We start from the raw sequence: 23,021 nt of genomic DNA on the forward strand, positions 1-23,021 counted from the left end.
AGACATGGGGGTTGATGGAGGCTGGGATGCGGATTGCTTCCTCAGCCCTGTATGTATGCAGGCCAGCACTCAAGCTTAGGCGAGTTCGTGGCTCCGATAACGCAATGCAAGAATTATTGATGGCTGGAAGGTGAAGTCTTTACGAGGTCTGAAGCACAAAGATGACGAACACATTGCATTCTGAATCCGAAATGAGTTAGTGCGGGAGTTTCAGCGGGAGCGCCGGGGAGGAGTTTCGAACGGCACTGTAAGAACAACAGTCGAACAGCTGGATTTTCCACTACTCCTCCTCGAGATACCTTGTTTCATCGCTAGCGTTAACGAGGAGTTGAAGTAAATGTCTCCTGTAGATCGATCACTCATTGAGATGATCGGTCGGCTGATGAGACAGCAACGAGCGGACTGCAAGGATGACCGAGCCGAACTCTAATCTGGCCTGGTATATCTCCGTCTTCCTATTGCGCGACGGAAATGCTCTCGACTGCCTCCTCGAAGCCTACACCTACGCAAGTAAAACAAGGGTCAAACTCAACCTATTACAAGCTACAGCGTGGTTGGGGATCACTCTGTCCGTAAATTTTCTTAGTCTTTTTTGAGTGCTCTAATCCTCTCACACGGCATTCAGGAGAACAACACAATAAAACACAGCAATTGATGGCAATTTGAAGCGTGTATTCGCTTCGGTGTATTCCTCTGCGCTCTGTCAATTGGTCAAAGATGTCAATTACGTCGTATTCAATGTTCCGAATTCGCATTCCAGCAACGTCCACTCTCCTCTCGACCGTCAGATATCCAACTTATCACAAAGCATCAATCGCCAATCCTCCAGCGCTGCCAGCCAATGTGGCATCGCAGTCTTCTTATACTCCGCGGACTCTACCATCTTCTGAAAATCCCCCAAGGATTCATACCTCACAATGACCAGCTTCGTGTAATCGATGAGTGTGGTTGTCATTGTTGGAGGGAACTTCGAAGCCACTCAATCGTAGATATTACAAGGTAGAATACGGGTGCATAGATGCAGCGCTCTGAGAGCGATAGAGAAGGAGGCAGTCATTCTACTTCACGGAGGGCTCTGTGCCTCTTATACACCCGTGACATCTGATTGCCGTGCCTAGACAGACAACTTACGGAACTCCGCCGAGAGGAGCAGACGAGGTGAGCCATTCTAGGCCAGGCCAGGCAAGCGCCACGCACTGCGCACCCTTCCCGGCTCTAGGATACTGGGCTTTCCGCAAGGAATTGCTCTCCTAGCCTGTTCAAACTGGTCCGATGTGTGGAAGGTTGAATGATGATGTTTGGGGCATGATGTAAGCGGAGGCAGGGATCACGGGTCTCGGCGTGCGCTAGGACGCTCGATATTCACAAGCCGATAGCTCTCACACCAGCTTTCTGTGCTCATCCCAACCCCGACACTTTTTGCCCGTGAAATCTTGCTGCGCTCGCTACGCTATCTCACTCACTTCGCTACCGCTCTCGCAAGCTCTTGATGCTAGCTCTCTCCGCACAGAAGCTTGTTCCGCGCCCACAACCACAACCCCCGTCCCCAAGCCATCGCAGCAGGCATCCGTTTGCGATAGGAGCCGGAGTCTGCGCCAGCGCCGGCTTGCCCGGTGCAACTTGCAAGGACGCATGATCCTTGCGCATCAAGACACCCGCGCGATTCCATCGATGTCGATTGAATGCCGCCCGTCCTCAACCCTTTCTTGCGGGCCTTCTTCCGTAGCACTCTTCCCAGCCAGTGCTCGCCAGTGCACCACCACGTGCTCCTAGTCCCGACTACCGAAGTCCTCCTCAGCTCCCGCGACCGCGACACGAATGCCTCGTACGCCGATCTGAGCGGCTCCGAGGAGTTTCTCGCCAGCCATGTCCTCCGAGTGCCCGGCGGCGTAGGCCCCAACAACCAGATCAAGGACGGATCGAGCTTCAGGGAGACCCGGGGGAAGGCCAAGCAGTATTCGACAGCAAACGGCCGCACCGTCATCATCAAGGACGCTTTTGTCTACAGTAATAAAGGTACGAGGGCGCTGTGCGCGAGTCGAGTGTGGGGCTGACAAGTGCTGAAGGCTTCAAAACGCTGAACCAAGCTCAGCTGCTGAGCGACACCATCTTCTATCCGGACGCCTTTGATGCTCCGCCCTGGCTGGTCTATTTCATTTCGCGGCCTTTGATCGGGACATACGAGGCCACTCCGATCATACCTGCTACATTGCCAGGCACCAAGGATGCTGATCCCTCAGATCTGGCGGGCCCGGGCTTGGCCGGAGGGGCAAGCGCATCCATGCCGCGAAAGAAGGAGGTCAAGTCTTTCGGAGACCTGCTAAATCACTTCCCGATGATTGCCCGCCAGATGCAGCCAGGTCTGGAGCGACTTTTCAAAGAGTTCGCAAGAGAGCTGGAGAGACCGCTGCCGCCCACCCCATCACGATCCTCACGGCGGTCCTCGATGACTTCGCGGAGGAGGGGCTCCATCTCTTCTTCTGAGAGTCTACCTGTCTCATTGCATAGCAGCGCGCCTCACGGAGCAAATGGATTCATCTCGGCCCTGGAGATTGACGACGAGGAGGATGTGATGAGAACATCTCTTGAGACTGCCGTCACTGCGGGGATCGACCTGTTCCAAATGGTGGACAAGCAACAGCTATCTCTTCTTGGGGCGACGACAGATTTGACTGGACCGATTGTTGAGCGGATGATTGAGCGGTACATCACCGAGCAGGTTCACCACACCATTCTCTTCCCCAGGCTGTGCTCTATTCGAAGGTTCGATGACGTTGAGCTCGAAGGCCGAATCCGGCAAATGATGGACGTGGATATTTCACAAGTGGGGATCGATATCGGAAATGGTTCTAAAGGGAAGCGTGAGCTCGCGATACGATTGTCTAAAGGAGTGGATATCTTCAAGAAAATGGGTGTTGCTGGGAGTCCTCAAGAGATGGTCGAGATACTTCTGGCAGTTCAGAAACACATCACCATGCCTGACGTTTCTTCAGATACAAGTAGTCTCCGATCGAAGGCCACGGCGAATGGAGATAGTTATTCTGAGAAGCAGGACAATATGCTCACCATCAACGCCGATACGCTCGTTTCGTTGCTTCTCATCGTTGTCATTCGATCTCCTGTGCGACATCTGCAGGCCCGGTTATCTTACATGCGACATTTCATCTTCATTGACGACGTCGAGAGCGGAGAAATGGGATACGCCTTGAGTACATTTGAGGCAGTCCTTTCTTACCTCGCGAGGGATTCAGGGGGACTGCGCAAATCGAGTCGGCGGAACAAGAAATTGTGGCAAGCGACGAAGGCTGGGGATATTGCGACGATGCAGAGTGTCCTTGAACCTGAGAGATCATTCCATGAAGATATGATAGATCACGAAGATATAGGGGAGGATCGTTGTGAAAACCTACGCCCTGTCCGCTTTGCCAGTCTCGCAGACTTGTCTTCCTTAGGCGGAACTACCATCAATGGCGTTTATGAACCTCGTCGCAGACGAAATAGCTCATCGCACAGTCATCGACGAGGCGAAGATGGCCCTCTAGCACACATCTTTCCCTTTCAACGAGCTCCAACTCCCCCACCATCGAACCGTCCGAAGGCGAAGAAGGTCTCCATGGATACGCGAAGCCTTTCCAGCTCGTCTGCGTATTCTTTCAGGTCACGCACAAACACCCTTGATTCTCGTGGAAGTGTATTTGAAGGGGATACATCGATCGAGAGGCTTTCTCGAACGCAAGGCCAGGAAGGAGAATCAGTCTTGATGATGGCGGTCGAGAGCAAACAAGACAAGGCCCTTCAGTATTTACTGAGTCTTACTGAGTACTACACCGTTGATGTCGTACTCGAAGACTGCAATAATGAGGGAACAACGTTGCTGAGTGCCGCAGTTCAGCTCGCCCATACAAAGACGACGGATGTGCTTCTCACATACATCCTTGATAATGCTCCTGACGAGGTAGCCATCAGTTACTTCGCAAAGCAGGACTCTAAAGGTCGATGCTTCGCGCATTATCTCTTCAACCAGCCTCAGCTCATTGATCGAATTGGTCATCTTGTGCCCTGGCGGCTAAAAGACAAAAACGGGCAAACTCCAGTGTTCGCTCTCTGCAGGTCCTATGACCACGACCAGTACAGAGACATGGTTGACAAAGCGCTTCTAGCTGCGACAAGGGCCCAGGGCGATGGACAGCCTCTCCATCTTGACGAGCATATTGACGGCAAGGGAAACAGCCTGCTTCACATTATCAATGATCCTCAGATTGCGGTGAAGCTGTTGTACCGCTGCGATTCGGATGTCAATGCACCAAACGACAAGCAGTTCACGCCGCTCATGGTCGCCAGTAAGTACGGTCGTACCGATCTCGTACGAGTTTTGTTCCAGGATCCGAGAGTCGATCTATCTGTCAAGGATGTGCGAGGACTCACTGCCGTCGAACTTGCCAAAGATGACGAGGTTAGAAATCGCATAGACGATCTTGTGCTCCTGTCCACTGAACCTGGACCCGATGGTCGAACAACTACGGTAGTAAGGTCTTTCTTCGTGGAAGATGGGACCATCAGACTAGTCTTGAAGTCTGGAGCACCGAATGGAAATTCGACCATCACCGTCACAACCTGCCGTCGCTCTCTTCTCGACTTCGAGAATCTTGCGAAATGGCTTAGCCAAGAGCATCCTGCGTCATGGCTACCGTCTCTCAACAATCTTACTTCACCCTTCCTAATACCGTCAAGGCCTTCTCGCTCAATACTGCGCGATATCCAACTCCGTCTAGATGCATTCCTGAAGATTCTCCTCATACACCCCACCTTCTCTACCCATGAGATGGTGTGGGAATTTTTCCTTGTCCCGGATATTGATCCGTCAATGCTTGAGGAAAGGTCAAGAAGAAAAGCCGAAGCTCGCGTGGAACGCGTCCGGGAGGAATTCACTCCTATATACGACGTGCGTGAAGTCGAGCTCTTCATACAACATGCCCGCGAATCAGTGCGCTCCTTGCATCATGCTTCAAAGTCAGTTCTTCGAAGGACCAACAAATTGCGCTCCGCATCCTCCGATCTCACCGATGCCGCTAAGCTTTCCAACACTGCAATCCATTCTCTCACTTTCCTGCCAGAGGGACATCAGAGGGCGTTAGAAAGATATACGAAGACTATGGTACAGAGCGAGGCAAGCCCTCTAGCAGGCTTTTACTACAGCATGTACGCGATATCTAGTACAACTACCGCCATCCTCGCTGCACTCAATCGGCCCTCTACCCTGATCAGTTCCATGTCAGCAACCCAGAAAGCCGTTGATCGCCACCATCTCTCAATTCGCCGGTCGGATCGTTGGCCACTGGGTCTCCTTGATGATGCACGTAATCGAGTACAAAGAGACGCACAAGAGAAAATGGACAGAGCTGCAGAGGATTTGGCAGGTCTTGGGAGAGAACTTCGATACACGCAGCAAGTTGTTGCGGGCGAGCTTGCTAGCTGGCAGGAAGGCAGAGTAAATATGGGACGCAAATCTCTCAAAGCCCTGGCTAAAAAGATGGTTGTCACTGAGAGGGCAAGGCTAGAGAGTATGAGAAGAGCTGTTCGAGAATTAGGGATTGGGATGCCAAGGAAACCCAGTAGCCAAGCCAGCTCAAGCCAATCAGCCAATTCCAGGGACATTTGCGAGACTGAGGCGGAAGCTGAGTGTGGCCGAATTGAGCATGTCATCGATGAGGAAGATCTAGGAGAAGGTGTCTATAGCGACTAGGATGTCACTAAAGATGTGCGCCTACTGCCGCCGAATGGGGAAGGCCAGTAATGATTTTCTTCGATTTTTGTTCATATATTTGGAGTTGTTTGAATAGACTAGGTACAAAGGAACCAGGGGTTTGAAAGCCTTCTGAAGCACGCATCAGCGGTGGCGCGCAGGCGCAATATGTTCCATCTGGTCTCAAGCTACGAATATAGCGGGAAGAGATATTGTAATATACCAATCTTCATATCTGGTCTTTAGAATCCAATTACCCATTTTCAATCACTCCTGCAGTGGGTCAGATCAGGTTTACAGCTTCCACAACCCCGAAACAGCAAGCATTTCTTGTTCCGACCGTAAAGGTGTTGGTAACGGCCTCTAGAATCAACTTGAACTTTACCTTATGGTGCAGAGGCCATTCTTCAGACCAATCGTAAGGCTGAACAAGGTACCGTGAAAGTCGACATGGGCCTGGCCTATTATTACTATCAAATAATTACCTAGCCGAAATTCTCGTCTAGTATGAAAATGAAATGGGCGATATGGAATTCTACATAAGGTATTAACGGGACATTTAGATCGAGTTTCTACGTTTCGAGTAGCTTTAATCGCCGTTGGGTGGAAGTTCTAACATTCAACTTTCCTTCTCCTCTTTTGCTTCCGTTCGTTTCCTTTAATTATCTCAATCGGTTTTCAAAATTGCTCGTTTTCGATTCTTCTAGCCGGCACTAGTACAATGGCTTCTTCGCGACATTGGCGCTGTGTCTGGGTTTGATCAAGTAGGCATGAAACCGAATTTTTGGTATACGAAGCTAATATAAGATCCAGATAACAGCATTATAAAATCTATTATGGACACCGGGCTGAACCAACTTTGCGATTTGGTTACATGATCGCTCAATGATAGCCACAGTTGGTTGAGTTTATAAGCATGCAGAGCTGCAGGCTCGGACACCCCTCACGCTACCGTCTGGCTGCCAATTGGCCTCCCGCGGCTACAAACTTCACATGCGGTCTTTGGGAAGTCAGTTGTCAAGTCGGTATATCGGGAGCTCTTTCTCACCCTAGTAGGTCCTACTACATTACGAAGACACAAGCGCAAGAAACAACAATAATTGATTTCATGAAGAAGACGTCCTTTAACCAATCAGTAGAAGACATAATAATAAATCCTGGATGTCCCAGAAACTCAGGAGTCGATTTCGTTCTCAAAGGCGCACCGCTCTCCGAACAAGTCTTCGGCTCCCAATACAATGTCATCGGTTTCGACCCACGAGGCGTGAACAACGGTGGATTAGCCTTAACATGTTTCCCCGAAAGTGAAGCCGCGCAGACCGTCTTCGGTTCCATACTCGGTCTGCCTATTGATTCCCACTTTTCTACCGGCATTGCAGAAGTATATGAGCTTGCTGGTAGGTAGGGACATTGGTACATACGAGCCAGCTAGAATATCGAAGCTTAATACGGGAATACGCCTGCTGTTGTAGCAGACCTTCTCCACTTCATTGAATACCGTGCTGCATGCCGTGGCAAGAAAGTCGAGAATGCTAAGTTCTGGTATTACGGGTTATCATATGGCTCCCTAGTTGAGACTACACTTGCAAGTATTTACTCATCACTGTTAAAAGATGAGATTCAAGTATAGTTAGGGTAGATATCGTGCGGAATCCCAATCTTCATGGCAAATCGGCAGGCTACTGGCGCCCTGCACGGCTAGCAAATGTTACGAGCGACAAAACGGCGGTACTATCGATGGAACAAGAAACAGTTCCTTACATGAGGATCCCCATCAACTATTTCTACTTTTTAACACCCCAAACGCCGACAAAGACAGTTAAGGAAAGAGAGAGCGAGGAAGAGAAGGAACTATCGCACGGTTAGAGCTGATAGAGAGAGGTTCCCAGTATAGAGGAAAGGGGTCAATTAGGTGATGAGCCAAGCTAGGTTGATTGAGCTATAGTGTAGGGTTGAGGTGCTCGGGAGAGCTCTAAGATAGATATAGCGTACAAAGATGCGTTAGCCCTAAATAGGTTACTAGCACAACTCAAAATCCCACATTAACCGACCCCAGGGTAACGTGCAAGAAGAACCTCAACAAAACCAACAACATTAGCCAAACGAGTATGACTATGACTATAATTGCCCAGAGCGGCAAGAGCAAGGCACGAATTACATCCCTGACGAAGGCCAGCGGATGCCATTTCCACCCTGCTCTCTTCATGAATTCGCTACCTCTACTTTTGTACAGATTGTACTGGTCCATCGGAAACTGTAGCTCCGGGACCAAGTAGCAAAACGCGATTGTTTCCGGGATCTCGCAAAATATCCATTTAATAAGGTAGAAAAAACTGTCGAGTTTGGGAAAGCGAGTTTTGAAGTCATTAAGTGAGTGACGCGGAGGAAGACACATATTGCTATGAGGTTTTAAGGCTTGGAGATACCGAACGAGCCGTGGCTTTTTTTTCCTTGGCCCAGAAGGAGGTGTGACTTTTAATGGATCGATTAAGGCTTCCGGAATGATATCTTCAGACGAAGCCGAGGCTTCTGGCGATATTGGGGGCTCGATTGGAGCAGTAGCTTTCCGAGTAGAAGCCCTGAAAGCAGCTGTACGAATTGACTGGAGTCTACACAGTATTACGCGATAAATGTTGGGAGATAGTGTAAGGATCAGCAGCACAGCGAGGACGACAAAGAAGGATGCGAATGAGGCCGAATTGGGTAAAACACTCATACTGTAAATTGACTAGCGAAAGGTCAGAAAGAAAACTGAATAGAAAGGCAGTTTGATGTACGAACAGAAGCTGCTGTCAGAGGTAGATAAAGCGTTGCTAGGTACGCTAACACTTTTAGTCGTTGGCCTTGTTGCAAGGCAGTGCGCCCTTCTAGAACAGCAGTCGCGCTATGCAACTACACAGTGTCAGCTTAATATGCTTTCGGGATGAGTGGTTGTCTCCTACAGCAGCACGCTGCACACACGTTAGCTGACCGGAATCTCATTATTAAGTGGAGATGCTTACGCTTTCTTGCGCTCTTTTGTTCAATCCTTCGATCTGAGCTCGCAGTTCTCTCAAGGAAAAGATCTCCTCGTGCATTTCGCGTGTCCAGTGTTCTACACCTGATTCCTCCTGTGGGTGTACAATACTTCTTAAATCCTTCATCTGGCCACTATTGAGCTTCTTCATGAATCGAAAAGTAGAATCGAGTGAGTCTTTAAGCTCACTGCATCCTTGGATCGTGCGATGATACGTATTGGATTTGGTAAAATGTTGGTCATCAAAAAGCCCATCTATATCACACGACTGCAGCTCATGTCTGAGAAAGTCGCATATTGATTCGGCATTATCCCGTTGCGTGATAAGTGCGGCGGTTATGCCACGAATGAATTGGGAGATTGGAGTGAGATGCCTGTCCAGCTCTCGGTCAAAATGTTGTCGAGGGTAGTTGACCATGAGTACTGTCCAAAGGCCCTGTGGTGATTTTAGTAACTGAGTCTCCTCTTCTCGGCTAGTGGACTCTTCAGGGATCACAAGAGTCATTAAGGTGGACGAAGAGGCCTTATAGAGAAAATAGTTCTTAGTATTATCGCCGGGCTTCTCATGATTCAACGATAAAAGCGGAGTTCGATCAATGTCGATTTGCCGTTCAGCTGGATTATCCACAGCAGACATGGTTAGATATGTGAGGTGGAACGACATGGACACTCTTCGATAGTGCTTTTGGTGCTGCTCCTATTTTCTATGTAAGTGCTAGGAGAAATGGACATAGATAAGGGATCCGACTTACTACGCCAATTTCCGGTGCGGAAGTAGGTTGCCAATGATATGGAGTAGCCATTGTCGATTTAAGATTGAGATGTCGTTCAATGAAATTACGAATGTATGCCTTGTCTTCATTTTGCAGCCGGATGCAGAGAGCATGTACCCATAATAAGACTGCACGCTCATTATGTGATTGGCACTCTTTGACGCATCTATGATTTATTAGTCTCATTTCTTGTTCCAGTGATGCACTTACATGACACGACCTCGGGAAGGACTCACTGGATCTTTCCCTTTCGATGTAGCCATATCCGCGCCGATCTTAGACCTTGGTGAGTAAATTACGCACATTTGTTTTTAATTTAGCTCTGGTTTACCTTAGAGAAGAAAAAATGACCATTGACTTGTCCATTTTGCTGCATGGCTGGGGTACTTTGTAGTTTCCCATCTGCACACAGAACTTCCTCCACCGACGAATGGATGAGCAGGTCGTTCAGCATCTCTTGGCTACACCTTGCCAAATGGCTGCGAATGACTGTTTCCAGCTTCTTAAAAGGGGTGACAACGAGCTTATTATCCCAGTCGTGAAGGTTTTTGTGGGTAGCAATATCATCAAGAATTTCCTTTACGACATCTTTGACGCTGCGCTGTGATGCTCCGTAGTGCATTTCATAATCCATGCCCTTTTCTTCCTCAGTCGTCGTGACATTAGTTATTGTCGCATCTTGCCGTAGCTCAGCCTTGTAGCCATCCGACTGCTTCTCGTTTCCTGTGTTGATTGTGGATGTCTGGGTGATATATAATGGACCAGGATCAGATAATTCCTCCTCAGAATCATTGCTCGCGGTTTCCTCTATTTGTTTCGGTATATTTCCAGCAGTTGTAAAAGGCTGAGCTCTGTGTGCAGGACCAGGGCTATCTTGAAGGAAATTATGAAAATCGTCTCGCGCGTTCGACAATGACTGCGATGGGGGGAGAAAAGACATATTCGTACCTCTAAGTTTTGAAAAGAAGGTTCCTTTTTCCAATGTAAAAAAGAAAATCCGAAGTTGGAGCCTAGTATCGGTAAGCATGGACATGGTGAGGTGAGGCTGAGTCCTCTTCCAAGACTTTTCATTGGCAATGCAAGATTAGCCTCGCGACTCTCCATCCAGTAAATCCCCCTCAAACGCTCAGTCGCATCGAATTCGACTAAACATCATACCTAAACCTTCAGGATTCATTGGCAACTCGGCGCTGAAGTCTAGTACCTGCAGCTACTCTACCGGCTTCCGTTCAGCCCTCAACAGAGGCTTCATCCATCATCGCAATAGTCGATGCAAACAAATTACACTCAGAGAGCTCATGTAGGGCTGTAATATATAGGCATGAGAGTTGAATTCGATCATTTTAAAAGATGGACATTATCTCTGGCATAGAATCTGCTCAACATCGACTCGCGCCTCACAGATGCGATGCTCGCCAGAAACGGCAGGCTTGGGTGAAGTAACCGCGAAATGGACTGAAATAGTATTACACTCACTAATTTCTTCGCAAAACCCTTTACAGAATGGCCCAGATGAGTATAGGCTATCTCTTGCTAAGTTAAGGCTCCTGGCTGAAGGTCGATTAGATGATATCTTGTTGACCCTAGGAGCACTGCCATTGGTAGAACATTTCTCAGGAATTTTACAACATAAATGTTCCAACACTGTGGGATGCTTTACATTCAACCTTGCATATCCACGCCTTTCCTCTTCTAGTACCAATACCAGCCACCTTCTCGGATACTGTCGAACATGATGGTAGATACTCTAATGGTAGCCATAATAATTTCTCTGGACTGTATATTATCCGAACCCCATCTTTGCTTAAAGTTAGGCCTTGATTGACTGTCAGCATCCTAGATCTTGATTGTGTCGTCATTTAGCTCTGACGCCAGCCGGGTTAGGTCAGGAAAGAACGCTGCTGATTTGACGCTATTCCAGTGGCCCTCGAGTGTCTGGAGGCACGAGGCACCGTTAATATCCCAGATCTTGATTGTATAGTCATCTGGACCTGACACTAACCGGGTTGAGTCGGGAGAGAAGGCCGCGGCCCGACCGAGCTCGAATAGACCTCAACCGTGTTACGGCACGTCCCCGCTGCCGCTTCTTACGCCGTACTGCGCTGTCGCTAGATGTTGAGGTGACCAGCTGCCTGTCTGGTACGAAGGCCACGGCCCTGACCCAGCTCAAATGGTCCTTAAGCGTGCTGTGGCAGGCGTCCTAATCTGCTTCTCTCTTTAATAACATCTCTACCTAATTTAGAACCCGGCACATAACAGTCTGCCGTATCCTACTTGTCTCTGGCGCAAACACCTGTGCTAAGGAATAGATGTGTAGTGGAGCGTTCGCGAGTATAGACTGAAACCGCAACACAAGTCGCTTCGCGTCACAAAGAAAGCGTGAAATAGCGCCTTTAACGAACTACATTGTAGATAAGTATAACACTAATAAGGAATTTTATAGGGGCTCTTACTTCTGTAAGTGCTGATAGCCACTTAAGTGGGCATATTTTCTTAACTCTCGCATAAGGCGCATGGCGTTAAGGCAATTGTAGGCCTTCCTGTACCAGCCATCCTTGTTAGCCAGAATATAGGTTTGACACCCTTGTTCTTAGCCTATTCTGTGATACTATGCAGTAAATCGATGTGGGTATTTTGTAGGCATCGTTCGTTGTGTTCCTCTATATGGGAGTTGAAGGAAGCGACTTTCGCGGTAGGCAATTTGGCCAAGTCTACCTTCTGGCTCAACTCAAATATAAGACCTCTATGAGTCGGGAAGCCGCTACGTCTGTCTGCAACAGAACGCAATGGATCAAGAAGTGCTAGCGTGAACGTCTGCTTGTATCTTTTCAAGCTAGAAATGATTTTTTCCATCTGCTTGCTCGTACACGGCCACTTCAGAGCTCACATACTGAGGCGCGCTCATAGCCTTCCGAGTCTTCCTAGGTTCCGGCTCTGCCTTTAGCTTTTCTAGCTGCTGAAGACATTGCTTGAGCGACGGGAACAACTCATGAGTGGTGGAGAGTTGTGCTTTGTCCCGTAACGGTTTGTATAGTAGTTGAGGCTATTGAACGAGCAGGTTAGCCTTCCTTTCCAGGAAGAAGGTGGCTAGTCCCAATTAGGAAGGATAACGGGCCTTGCTTAGAAGGTCTTAGCAGCACTAATTAAATTTAAAGGGAAAAACCACGCAGCAGAAGTAATTTTAACACCCCTAACCGCGTCATCTTTAATCACAATAGAGAAAAAAGAAGACTAGATTAAGCATGTAGCAGAGCAAAATAATTACTTAAAGCTTAAAAACGTAGAACAACAAAGCTTTTTAGTTATTTAATTTTCTACCAATCAGATTAATAACCGGCTTATATCCAGACCAATAGGAGAGAGGGCTTGGCGGTAGAGATAGTGTAATATTTGATGATGATTGATGCTTAGAAAGTCAGCGACTGCGCCACGCCCGGCGGCACCATGAAGTGGCAAAGCTCTCACCCCTCATTGTGGCTGATTCATATAGTCAACTAGAGCGTTTTTGTGATCCTCGGGTGGTGCAAGCTGGTAATGTCTCTGCTAAGTGCGACAGGGGGCTATCGTAGAGTAAATTTCTGCTGCGTGCAAAACCTGGAAGCCGAGCGTGTACGCCACTGTATAAGGCTTTTGTTTGTGTTTCTCATCGTTGGTCCTTTGTTCAACGGGTGGCGAGGATTGAGTGGAGGACCCAGCGCGTTTCGACGTGTCGCAAGTTAAGCGCTCAGCCACAGGACGGCCTCAGACCAAGACGACAAAGATCAACGATTGGAGCAAGTTTCTTTGAGCGTAGATCCTTCCACCCCTTGTTAATTGTGCGTGCAAGGCTTTATTTAGAAGGATGATGACATACTCGCCAGTAGGTTGGGCAAGAGGCTGTGGTACTTTTCTCAACTTCACTCCTTCCTTCGGCTTCTCGGACAGCCTTTCCTACATTTCCTTCAATTTTGGCATTTAGCTCTTGAGAAGATATCTATTTTCATTAGCCTGTATCTTCAAGCGTTCTATCGCGCACCTACGGCCATGTTCGACACAGGAAATTGCTCAGTGGTCCCAAGCTCCACGCCAACAGATGCAGGCGTCGCCGGTGCTGGTGTAAGGCTCCCATTTCCCCACCCTCTCAACTTGTAATAGCTAACAAAGACCAGGTCCTCCTCTCTTTTATAATTACAAACTGTCTCTCCCTCTTCCTCTCTGCCATCATCATTCTCCTCGGCCTACGTAAATCCACATCTGCTCCAATATTTCGGAAACTACTTCTCTCCTTCTCCGACCAGCAGATCATCACCGGAATCGGCATCCAATCCGTCGGTCTTGCGAAAATGAAAACAATGGTTCCCTACCATTTCTTCATCATCTGGCTCCTATCCCTGCTCTCGACTGCCACGAATTTGTCGACGTTAATAGCACTTGTAAACGATTTTAAGCGAGACTGGGTGCTTCGCTGGTTACGGCAGTTTCTCATGTTTATCAACCTCGTACTACAGATAGTCAGCAGTATCTTCGTCCTGCAATCCGTGATGAAGAACCTCGAGCCTCGCTTACCGATCGGCTGTGTCTGGGAAGTCTCATCGCGAGGAAAGGCTTCCAACGCTGCACTCTCGCTCGTCGGAACAATCGCCGTAATCGCAGGGAACGTCATTGTCTTCTCGTTTTCGACTTGGTACCTGCACAACCGGCAGAATCCGAAATGGCTTAAGACCGTGCAAGTCGTGGGGCTCGTCACGTTGATAGCTATGGGTATTGGCGCCACAGTGCGCGTGGTTCTGGTGTCGCAGGCTTTCGGTCATCCTCCAGAATCAGTGAGATTGGTTGGAACGGGTGAGAAGGATTGGAGCTTCGGACAGCTGTTGCCACTTTTGTTGCTTTCACTGCCGCTTATCAATACCGTGGAAATCATCAGAGGGGAAACGAAGACGCCACCTTCCGCTGTGGATGACGATACTACGCCGCTCTTCGATGGGGAGTTGGGCCCACAAAAACCAACGGAGTATCAGCCGAACCCTATGTGGGGGAGTCGAAATAATTTGGTAGGAAAATGAGGCTAATGGTTCTTCCTGACTGAACCCTATGGCTTGTTCTCGTTCGCATGCCGTGATTCTCCCCCTTGCGGCGTTGTTAGAAAGTGTATGTATTGTGACGTAGACATGAACTCAGAAGTTTGCTGAATCAAAGAAGTACCTCCTGTTTTGCATCTAAGCTTAAAGACTTGTATAGGTGGCTTAGCGTTTAGTTATCGAAAGCTATAGCATGCTATATCTGCAGTGCTTGCAGTTTATCATTTTATCTCTCAGGTGTGTAGTTTTTGGAATTATTCCTGAGGTATCTTGTAGAACTTACACGTTCAGAGAAATTTAAACAATTTTTACGGGCTTTCCCAAGCTTTCACAATGTAGAAAATAGATGCCCAAGGTTAAAGTACGCAAAAAACCCACCCCTACTCTTCGCCCTTGGTCCTCCTGGAACCCTCCCGTTTTAAAGCAAAAAGACTGGGGTAGCCGAGAATCGAACTTAGGAACGTTAGCCTGATTTTGGACTCAACCTCCCAAATTACCTACCTCGGATTAACACGGCCACAACGTGTTGTGATACCATTACACTACCACCCCCATTTTATTTTGGTATACCAAAAGTTGTAACTGTTTTTATATGCTTACGCCAAATTAAAAATCTATTATTTTGCAAGAAATAGAGAAAAGGCGAGTAATGGTACATGCAGGTTTAGGAGTTGGTGTGTTGAGTTTCTGTTGTTCACAAGGTATGGTTGGATTCGGGAGTGGCCGGTGGGTCGGAGGTGATGACTTGGTCTCTTTTTATGACTCTTTGATCATGGTCCTGACTTAGCTTGGACATCTACGCGGATACATGTGACTCAAGATAACACATTGATATAAAGTTGGAATAGGGTATAGAATTCAATGTAGGACAGTAGAACAGAGTAACTACCTTACGCGGACCCGGACGACACTGTGCATGTCAAAGGCATGGTAGTGTGAACTAAACTTCTAAGATGATATCTCTCGATACCGAAACTACGAGCCCAAACCCCAGTGTGAAAGGATGAGAGAAAAGAGAATAGCCAAACTTCCCCATAATACACTCCAAACTCCTACAATGCTCCGCATTCCCAAATCCCCGCCAATGCTATGTAATGCGATGCCATGCTCACCAAATCGTAAGAGTTAGAAATAAGCAGAATATGAACCATAGATCGGAATGGTGCTAAGAAAACGACCATTACAATCTGGCAACTCCAGTCCGCGGTCCGAAGTCGCCCCGATTGTATTTGGAGAGATCACAGCCAGTCTTTTTAAACTTCTTCATCTCCCATATACGCCTCTCTTCAAATTCAGCGCCTGCCATTCGTTTGCGGGTTTCTGCTTTGGTAAGCGCATCTTTGATAGTTCCAGTATCGTGAAGAATCTCAGAATCCTGCCATGACCAGGATAATTCCTTGAAAAGAGGATGGGTTTGGTCGTCGAGTCGAATAGCCGAGAATGGATTCTTGTGAGAGAATTTGAGCAGATCTGGCGTCGCAGTAGATGCGTCTTTGGCTGTCTTGGAGCAGGAGGCATAAGGGGCCTTAAGTTTAAAAGTTTTGTGCGACAGTGGCTTTGAGGGGACTATTATGAAGGAGTCCGAGCAGTCATCGTCTTCGTCCTCCTCTTGGGCATTGATTCTTGGAGCTGTTATTGTCGCTTTCTCTGGGGGAGTGTCGAACCGCATGCCATCGTCCAAGCCCTTGATACCAAAAATGTTGTTCCTTCCCGTAGGGAAAGTTTTCGACGACTTGATCGGGCCTGGTATCCAATCACTGTCTGGGTCGCTTTCAGGATCTATTGACTCTCCCCTGCGCCTCGTATTCTCCTCGTCCTCGGCGGACAGGCTTGCGTGGATCTTCGAGGGCGCAGGAATAGCCTTCATGCTCTCATTATCCTTGTCGTTTGTCTCGCCCTTCTCTTCGCCTCTCACTTGCGCCTCCTTTACCTCGTCGACCAGATGGCTTGGAACGGCGGCATGGATGCCCGTCATTAACTTGGCCCGCCTACAAAAGCTCTCCCAATCTTCACTCGCCAGCTTTCCCGCAGCCTCATTCAGTGCACTCGCGGGATTCGGCTGAATCAGCAGGCACGAAATCGTCATCAGCACATCCCGAAGCTTGAGCGTGCTCACCCAATCACGTTTCAACGTCTCAACGCACACGGCGCCGGTGGACTCGTCAATGTTTGGGTGCCATAGCCGCGTGCGAAATGTTGCCGTCGGAGGCGCAGTAGGATACGCCGGGGGGATGTCGAGGTGCAGACGCCATACGCCCTCAGAATACGGCGTGCCGGGGGGTCCAGCAAGGAGGACGTCGAGGGTAGTTAGATCGGACGAGGGGTCGGTGGTCCCTGAAGGCGGGAAGAGGTAGTTTGGAGGGAGTCCGTCTCTGTGAAGGGAGCCATGGTCGGCAGCGAGACGGCGGAGAGATTTCGAGTTCTGCCATAGCTTCAGTCAGTGTCCATTATTCTCTGCTGAGGGTGCTGATGCGGCGCGTCAAGAAGAGGGCGCGGAGTGTGGAATTTACCATATTCAATAGAAGCCGACAGACTCTACTCCGCACGATGTGACGAAGGAGAACGGACGAAATCTGGGTGAGAGGGCATGAGGAGATAGGTGGACTGTTGGCCTGGAGATTGGAGAGAGTGATCTCTTTCACCATGAGGACGCGAAGGCGCGACGACCCCACAGACCCGCGCGCTAAGCCTATTCTGTTTCTAGCGCGCACCTTTGGTGTCAAATGGCTATATTCACCTATTGAGTCCATGTGCAAGGAAGAGCACAGGCCAATTGTTCTACTCAGCGTTATCGTGTGTCTACGATGGATGCAGCTTGCAAAACAACTACGCCTTGCCCCAAGATCCCTTTTCCATACCTGTCCAGATGGGCTACCATTAACGCCCACATCAAGCAGCCAAAAACTCCATTCAAAGGATATCCATTTCATCGCCTCCGCCAACGAAAGGGTATTGGCCGCTCTCAATAGTCGCCACCCTGTCCAATTCCACCTGATACTCCTTTCTAAGCCTATCAAGAGTAATAACCTGCCTCTTGAGCATCTTCTTCGCCTTGCCAAGGCTCCACTGGGGCGGGGCACCGTCATCGACGCGTTGTTCGGCAAGAATGTATGTCTCATCCTCACCAACGGACGAAAGGGTGTTGATGATCATTAGATAGCTTTGTATGAAAGATTCATCTGCTGGATCATGCGCTTTGCAGGAACTAGTCTTGAGCCGCTGAAGTCGCTCATAGAGTATCGATGCCGCACCTCGGAAATCGTTGCGGCATATTCGGAACGAATAGAGAATCTGGTGGTATGGCGGTCCAGAAGAGAGGTTCAAAGTCTTGTGGCAGAGAGAGGAAAGAATGGCGTCAACATCGTTGGTGAGACCCACAAAGGGGAATTTAAGAAGCGCCGGGGTTTGGAATTGCTGGATCATCACCGTGATAAGAGTCTGTAGTGCTGAGTGCTTTCTACAGAATGTTAGCACACATTTGTCCCTATGGGGAGGGAAGCAGCTTACAAAGACAGGTCCTTGTGCCTCGTCATGGCCGAGTAGGCGTCATCAAATCTCGACGTCTGTATTGACGAGCTAAACAGTCGTGAAAGAAGGTCTGACTTGAGATCTTCGTCCTCTGTGCCCATCAATGACCTGAGGCCCAACCGCGCAAAATCTGCGGCGTGCGAGAACGCCTTGACCTTCTCAAAAAGTCCGAGGATATGGTAGTAATATTTAGCAAGACCTTCGGAGAATGAATCGCGCTGTTCTAGTGGAATAAAGCTTATTGTATCGGCATCGTCGATACTAAACATTCCTAATGCTATACGAATAAGCACGTAGTCACTATCAGTCTTGTTGGGGAACTTACCAAGGTTATAGGCAGCTTTCTGGAAGCAGATTGAAGCAAGGGTGTATTCTCCAAGAGCAACGTGCATTCGGCCCTTAAGATATGTGCTCCAATTTCCTTCCTGAAGAAATTTCGAGAATTGGAGCGCAAGGCCATACTCTTTTTGCACAAGAAGTATGCCCATGATAACCTCTAGGGAGGCCTCGAAATTCTGGTCTCTGAAAACTTCGTTCAGCCAGACACGACTCCAATATGTGAGCAGTTCGTTCTTTAGTCCACGGGGTAACGGGGAATCGAAACAGCGGTGCCCAAATATGCCCTCGAGGACTGTCTGGGCAATCGGTAGTTTTCGAGAATCCCTGTATTTTTCATCCAAAGCCTTCATCAAGTCCTCCGAGCTAGGGCCGGTAGGAGTTTGATGTGACCATGTCGTGCTCGCCAACCATCTCAAAATCGCGCAGTCCTTGAGCTGATTCACAACCTCGACGAATACCTCAGAGGCATCGAAGTCCTCTGATAAATCTTCTTCAAACTGCATGAAGAGAACAAGAACCAGGAGATCTAATAATGTGTTGTAGCTAGTGTCCAGGGTCTCTTGCGATACTCTAACTAACGCATCAAGACCGAAACGTGCAATTTGTCTTTTCCTGTTAGTCCGGCGTTGTTCTTCTTGGCCTAGAGTTTGAACGGCCCGGAGAAACATATCAGTGGTCAGGTCCTTGATGTCAATGCCAAGATCCTCGATAAGCAGTGAAAGATCGTCGTCTGAGACTTGTCGACTGAGGTCGCAATTTTGTTCAAGCAGTTCCATTCGGTCAATAACGGATAGTGATTGGCTTTGTAGCAGCTCATTATTCACTTGCCACTGGAATTGACTGTTGAATGATATTGGAAGGTTCTTTCGAAACGAGGCAGCGGCGTTTAGTAGCCTCGCTACATTTCGAGAATCAGCCTTCGCTAACTCTTTCCTAAGGGGTCCCGTGAGGTGATCGGAAGCAGCAATTGTCGCAGCATTCAAGGAAATGATTTCGGGTTCGCTGCATTTCCGGATAGCAGATAGATAGTCGGACAGAACAAGCCATGGCATCTCAAGCCTGCTATCGAAAACAAGTGACAGGGACTCTCCTCGGCGCTTGTGCAGATCTCTGATAAGGCCGTAGAATGCCTGCCATTGAGCAGCAACGGCATCTTCGAACTCGTCATAGTCGAATGCGCTGTTTCGACCCTGCGCAGCGAATGTTGCAATAGTCGCACTAATGCGCTGTTTAAGTGATCCATGCTTAGCAGCCGATGCCGCTGGATTTTGACCCAGCCCTCGGCGGAACAAGCCCAACGCCGTCTCTAAGGTTGCCATAGTGAACCGCCCTGGATAGAAGAGGAAGTCTAGCCACTGCTCAGTCACGCCGAAATTGCCTGGTCCCAGGGCGTCCGGATCTTGTTCGCTGGGATTCCCAGAGTTCTGCTTCAATCCATCAACGGAAAGGGCGCCTGAGTCCGTGCATATCCAGTCATACTTCCATATGTGTGCTAGTCTTCCAGAATCTTCGTTTAGATCGAACTTCAAGGAGTACACTTTACTGCTTGGACCGGATCTCGCGCGGATCCAAAGCTCTGTGCCTCTCCACCCAGCAGGTCCAGGATTGACAAAGAACTCCTCGAGATTCCAAACCGTGGTACGCATCATGTCATCGACGGGAGGGATGAAAGCAATGCCGGACTGGATATCGTAGATGCCCAGGTCTGCATTGTCAGCGTCTCGAACACCCCAGAACTTAAATTGATGCTGCTTTGGAGAGTAGGTGACCACATGATACAATGCCCCGTCTACGCCACCGGGAATGTTTACGACAGCAAGCAGGGTGGACTGAGAAGGTCCAATGAAATATGGGGCCATCTTCTCGTTTGCCTGATCTGCTTGTCCGAGCAGATCCATCTGGACGCCAGGCCTTCCATTTTTGACATTCCATGCACGTATCCTGTGGTTGAGACACACGGTAAAGATATGCTTTTTGTCTGGAGACAATGCCAGGGCAGCAGCAGCCGAGCCATCCAAATCGGTGTTGTGGAACCGCACGGTATTCTGCCCCCTCCAGGGCAAGAGGCCTCTGAAAGACCAATCGCTCTGTTTGTACAGAGTCTCCATCCAGTCGGAGTCGTCTTTGTTCCGCTTCGTCAAATGCAGTATGCCTCCATCATCGAGTGACACCAGCAATTCGCTGGCGCTCAGCGCGACCAGTCTGTACGGCACACGAAGGCCGAGGAGATTCGGCGCAGACCTCTTGCACCAATCCTCAATGTCTGGGTCCGACGCTGCCAGCTTGATGAAAAAGTCGCGATGCAGGGTGATGGTATACAATTCGTTCGCAGTCGTGATGGCGAAAACAGTCAGGGCATCTCGGTCCTCTGGCTCCGCGAATGCAATGCCGAATGGTCGAATAGGTGAGGAGAAGTGGAGCAGCAAGGTCAGGTTTGCCTCAAGCCTATGACCGACATCTTGATCGAGGTCGGTCGACTGCACCTCTAACGTCTTCCTATGGTCCAGAAGCCGCCAGAGGAAGCTGCGCGGGTACTCATGGTGTCTTCTGAAGAACATGGAGCCATCGCTGGCAAGGTGCCGTTTCGCAAATGCATCCTCATCTTGGTCTATGTATTGGTCGGTGACGATAGTCCGTTTTGCCTGCGTGCGAAAGCCGAATGTCGATGTAGTGCTGGCGGGAAGGGTGAAGGAAACAGTGGATCCAGGATAGGCAGGCTCAATATTGAGGCGCGCCTCTTTGTAGAGGCACGTCACTCCGCTGTTGGCCATGATTAGTTCATGCAGCGGGGACGGAGAGAGGTTTGGAGATCGGGTGCGATGGGGTGTGAGAGCGCGCTGAATCGAGGTGAAGGTCCCGGGGTTTGCGCGCTGGAAACAAATCTGAACTCCAGAGCTTCCTTCGCGACAGGCGAGTGGGGCGCCCAAGCTTGCGCCACGACTGAAACTCCAGCCACCTTCACCGAGTCGGATTATCAAAAATTCAGTGCATGGTAGATGAAGATGCACATGATGGTTGATATTTCATACTGGACTTGTAGCATCACGTCGACCTCTAAAGCAAACTCTATGTCCTTACACCACCCCGCGCCCCTTGAATGCAAAATCCCATGATACAGCACCAACACCTGTCGTCGACACTGCAGCCAAATGCGCCCCCATTCTAGTGGTTCTCCAAATCCTTCTCCTTAGGATCGCCGATTCCGTCTTCATTGATTGCAAACAAGCAGTCGCTCTCCGGTAGACAAGGGCTGTCGTAGATCTTGCAGACTCGCGTCTCTCCCCTTCCTTTCCTGAGGCTCAGCCGCGTAGTGCTGGCGTGGGCAATGATGTTCCCGCCAATGGGTTTCTTGGGATCAGGGTTAAACATTGCGCTTGGACCCCCATCCACCTGAGCGACGACTTGGTTTGTGATGATGACCGCAATGCCGAATTCATCTGCAAGCCTCTGGAGCGTCCTCATGAACTTGGCCAGATGTGTTTGGCGACTGGAAAGCTCTCCACGGCCGGAGAAATCTGTACGATAGAGGGAAGTCGCCGAGTCCACAATAAGCAAGGAAAAGCGGGTCTCAGTCATCATTTGCGCCGCCTGGTTGAGAAGCTCCAGCTGGTGATCCGAATTGTAGGCACGGGCATATGCAACATTGTCGAGAACCTCCTCGCCTGAAAGTCCGTAGCGGTTAGCGACAGCTAGAAGCCGAACAGGTCTGAATGTGCCTTCTGTGTCGATGTACAAGCATTTCCCCTCCCCGCCGCCCATATCAAAGGGCAGCTGGCATGTCACAGCGAGTGTATGGCAAATCTGGCTCTTTCCCGTCCTGAACTCGCCAAAAACTTCCGTTATTGATCCAGTCTCGATTCCCCCGGCAAGGAGGGTATCTAGTTGTTTCGAACCTGTCGTGATGGATATTAGCTCGCTCCGTCGCTGATGCATCTCGGTCGCAGTTGTGAATCCCATTGGTACGAGTTTTGAGGCTATCACGGTTAGCGACAGCTTTACTAAGCGCGTGAGAGTGCAGACCTTCAGCAAGAAGCTTTGATGCTTTCTGCTCAGAGATACCCTTGATCTGTTCCAACGCCCTTCGCGGCCTGCTATCCCATTAGTCTTGCATTAAACCGTCACCGTGCTTGCTGCTTACGTATATGCGATAGATTCTACCGTGTTAAAGCCTCCATCTATCACGAGTTTTATATCGCGAGCTGTCAAGCCGTTTACACCCTGCGTGTTTTCATCAGCCCAGGGCGGATGAGGTCGTTCGGACCGAGACACGTACCTCGAGTGCGGAGATCGGGGTTGGCGCGCCGGGTGCTGCCATTGACCCATCTTCGTATTGCTCTTCTTCAGTACTCATTTTGACGGCGGAAATTTAGCACCGTAGGCTGCGTTGTTCTGGGCTATTGGGCGACGTAGATCGGGCAAAATGCTGAAGATGTGGCGAAGCCTTGCACGCGGAGGTCAACAATGAAGCTAGTGGCAGTGACGCGAGATCACGTGATATAGATCCTCCCCTTTTTTCTCCATTCAAGGTTTTATTCCAACACAAGTCAATACGACTGCATACAACA

General features: G+C 49.3%; 6 protein-coding genes and 1 pseudogene across 7 annotated transcripts; 3 read left to right on the forward strand and 4 right to left on the reverse strand.

Moving 5' to 3' along the window:
- Positions 1-1,409: 1,409 nt before the first annotated feature.
- On the forward strand, positions 1,410-5,994 carry BDR25DRAFT_259174 (uncharacterized protein). Its single transcript, XM_033686571.1, has 2 exons — positions 1,410-2,016; positions 2,067-5,994. Exons 1-2 carry the CDS (start codon positions 1,683-1,685, stop codon positions 5,741-5,743), a joined length of 4,011 nt encoding a protein of 1,336 aa, XP_033548780.1. The 5' UTR covers positions 1,410-1,682; the 3' UTR covers positions 5,744-5,994.
- Positions 5,995-6,579: 585 nt separating this feature from the next.
- BDR25DRAFT_353711 (uncharacterized protein) lies at positions 6,580-7,637 on the forward strand (the record flags this gene model as incomplete). Its single annotated transcript, XM_033695205.1, has 6 exons — positions 6,580-6,612; positions 6,636-6,862; positions 6,914-7,140; positions 7,216-7,332; positions 7,362-7,495; positions 7,563-7,637. The coding sequence occupies 6 exons, from the start codon at positions 6,580-6,582 to the stop codon at positions 7,635-7,637; spliced, it is 813 nt and encodes a 270-aa protein (XP_033548781.1).
- A 19-nt stretch (positions 7,638-7,656) lies between these two features.
- On the reverse strand, positions 7,657-10,512 carry BDR25DRAFT_16612 (uncharacterized protein). The gene is made up of 7 exons (XM_033684095.1): positions 9,864-10,512; positions 9,743-9,807; positions 9,512-9,698; positions 8,746-9,456; positions 8,686-8,694; positions 8,525-8,635; positions 7,657-8,471 (listed from the first exon to the last, which is right to left on the reverse strand). Exons 1-7 carry the CDS (start codon positions 10,470-10,472, stop codon positions 7,773-7,775), a joined length of 2,391 nt encoding a protein of 796 aa, XP_033548782.1. The 5' UTR covers positions 10,473-10,512; the 3' UTR covers positions 7,657-7,772.
- A 2,862-nt stretch (positions 10,513-13,374) lies between these two features.
- On the forward strand, positions 13,375-14,829 carry BDR25DRAFT_302768 (uncharacterized protein). Its single transcript, XM_033689870.1, has 2 exons — positions 13,375-13,627; positions 13,681-14,829. Exons 1-2 carry the CDS (start codon positions 13,556-13,558, stop codon positions 14,572-14,574), a joined length of 966 nt encoding a protein of 321 aa, XP_033548783.1. The 5' UTR covers positions 13,375-13,555; the 3' UTR covers positions 14,575-14,829.
- Positions 14,830-15,022: 193 nt separating this feature from the next.
- On the reverse strand, positions 15,023-15,141 carry BDR25DRAFT_t25 (annotated as a pseudogene). Its single transcript has one exon. The product of its transcript is annotated as a tRNA-OTHER (tRNA).
- A 331-nt stretch (positions 15,142-15,472) lies between these two features.
- On the reverse strand, positions 15,473-17,199 carry BDR25DRAFT_259180 (UBC-like protein). Its single transcript, XM_033686572.1, has 2 exons — positions 17,100-17,199; positions 15,473-17,011 (listed from the first exon to the last, which is right to left on the reverse strand). The coding sequence occupies exons 1-2, from the start codon at positions 17,100-17,102 to the stop codon at positions 15,770-15,772; spliced, it is 1,245 nt and encodes a 414-aa protein (XP_033548784.1). The 5' UTR covers positions 17,103-17,199; the 3' UTR covers positions 15,473-15,769.
- Positions 17,200-17,359: 160 nt separating this feature from the next.
- Positions 17,360-21,291, reverse strand: BDR25DRAFT_284258 (uncharacterized protein). Its single transcript, XM_033688111.1, has 3 exons — positions 18,443-21,291; positions 18,097-18,394; positions 17,360-18,046 (listed from the first exon to the last, which is right to left on the reverse strand). The coding sequence occupies exons 1-3, from the start codon at positions 21,225-21,227 to the stop codon at positions 17,500-17,502; spliced, it is 3,630 nt and encodes a 1,209-aa protein (XP_033548785.1). The 5' UTR covers positions 21,228-21,291; the 3' UTR covers positions 17,360-17,499.
- Between the last annotated feature and the right edge of the window lie 1,730 nt (positions 21,292-23,021).

Source organism: Lindgomyces ingoldianus, assembly GCF_010093535.1.
Source record: "Lindgomyces ingoldianus strain ATCC 200398 unplaced genomic scaffold BDR25scaffold_12, whole genome shotgun sequence".
Classification (NCBI taxonomy): Eukaryota; Fungi; Ascomycota; class Dothideomycetes; order Pleosporales; family Lindgomycetaceae; genus Lindgomyces; species Lindgomyces ingoldianus.

What these genes read in the sequence shown, in the direction of transcription:
- BDR25DRAFT_302768 (XM_033689870.1), top strand. Translation starts at nt 13,556, where the DNA reads ATGTTCGACACAGGAAATTGCTCAGTGGTCCCAAGCTCCACGCCAACA. An exon ending in CAGGCGTCGCCGGTGCTGGT is followed by an intron (nt 13,628 to 13,680) that starts GTAAGGCTCCCA and finishes AACAAAGACCAG; the next exon opens with GTCCTCCTCTCTTTTATAAT.
- BDR25DRAFT_284258 (XM_033688111.1), bottom strand. Translation starts at nt 21,227, where the DNA reads ATGGCCAACAGCGGAGTGACGTGCCTCTACAAAGAGGCGCGCCTCAAT. An exon ending in GAAAGCTGCCTATAACCTTG is followed by an intron (nt 18,395 to 18,442) that starts GTAAGTTCCCCA and finishes TTATTCGTATAG; the next exon opens with CATTAGGAATGTTTAGTATC. An exon ending in AGGCACAAGGACCTGTCTTT is followed by an intron (nt 18,047 to 18,096) that starts GTAAGCTGCTTC and finishes AACATTCTGTAG; the next exon opens with AAAGCACTCAGCACTACAGA.
- BDR25DRAFT_259174 (XM_033686571.1), top strand. Translation starts at nt 1,683, where the DNA reads ATGCCGCCCGTCCTCAACCCTTTCTTGCGGGCCTTCTTCCGTAGCACT. An exon ending in TTTTGTCTACAGTAATAAAG is followed by an intron (nt 2,017 to 2,066) that starts GTACGAGGGCGC and finishes CAAGTGCTGAAG; the next exon opens with GCTTCAAAACGCTGAACCAA.
- BDR25DRAFT_16612 (XM_033684095.1), bottom strand. Translation starts at nt 10,472, where the DNA reads ATGTCTTTTCTCCCCCCATCGCAGTCATTGTCGAACGCGCGAGACGAT. An exon ending in CCGCACCGGAAATTGGCGTA is followed by an intron (nt 9,457 to 9,511) that starts GTAAGTCGGATC and finishes CATAGAAAATAG; the next exon opens with GAGCAGCACCAAAAGCACTA. An exon ending in TACCTCTGACAGCAGCTTCT is followed by an intron (nt 8,472 to 8,524) that starts GTTCGTACATCA and finishes ACCTTTCGCTAG; the next exon opens with TCAATTTACAGTATGAGTGT.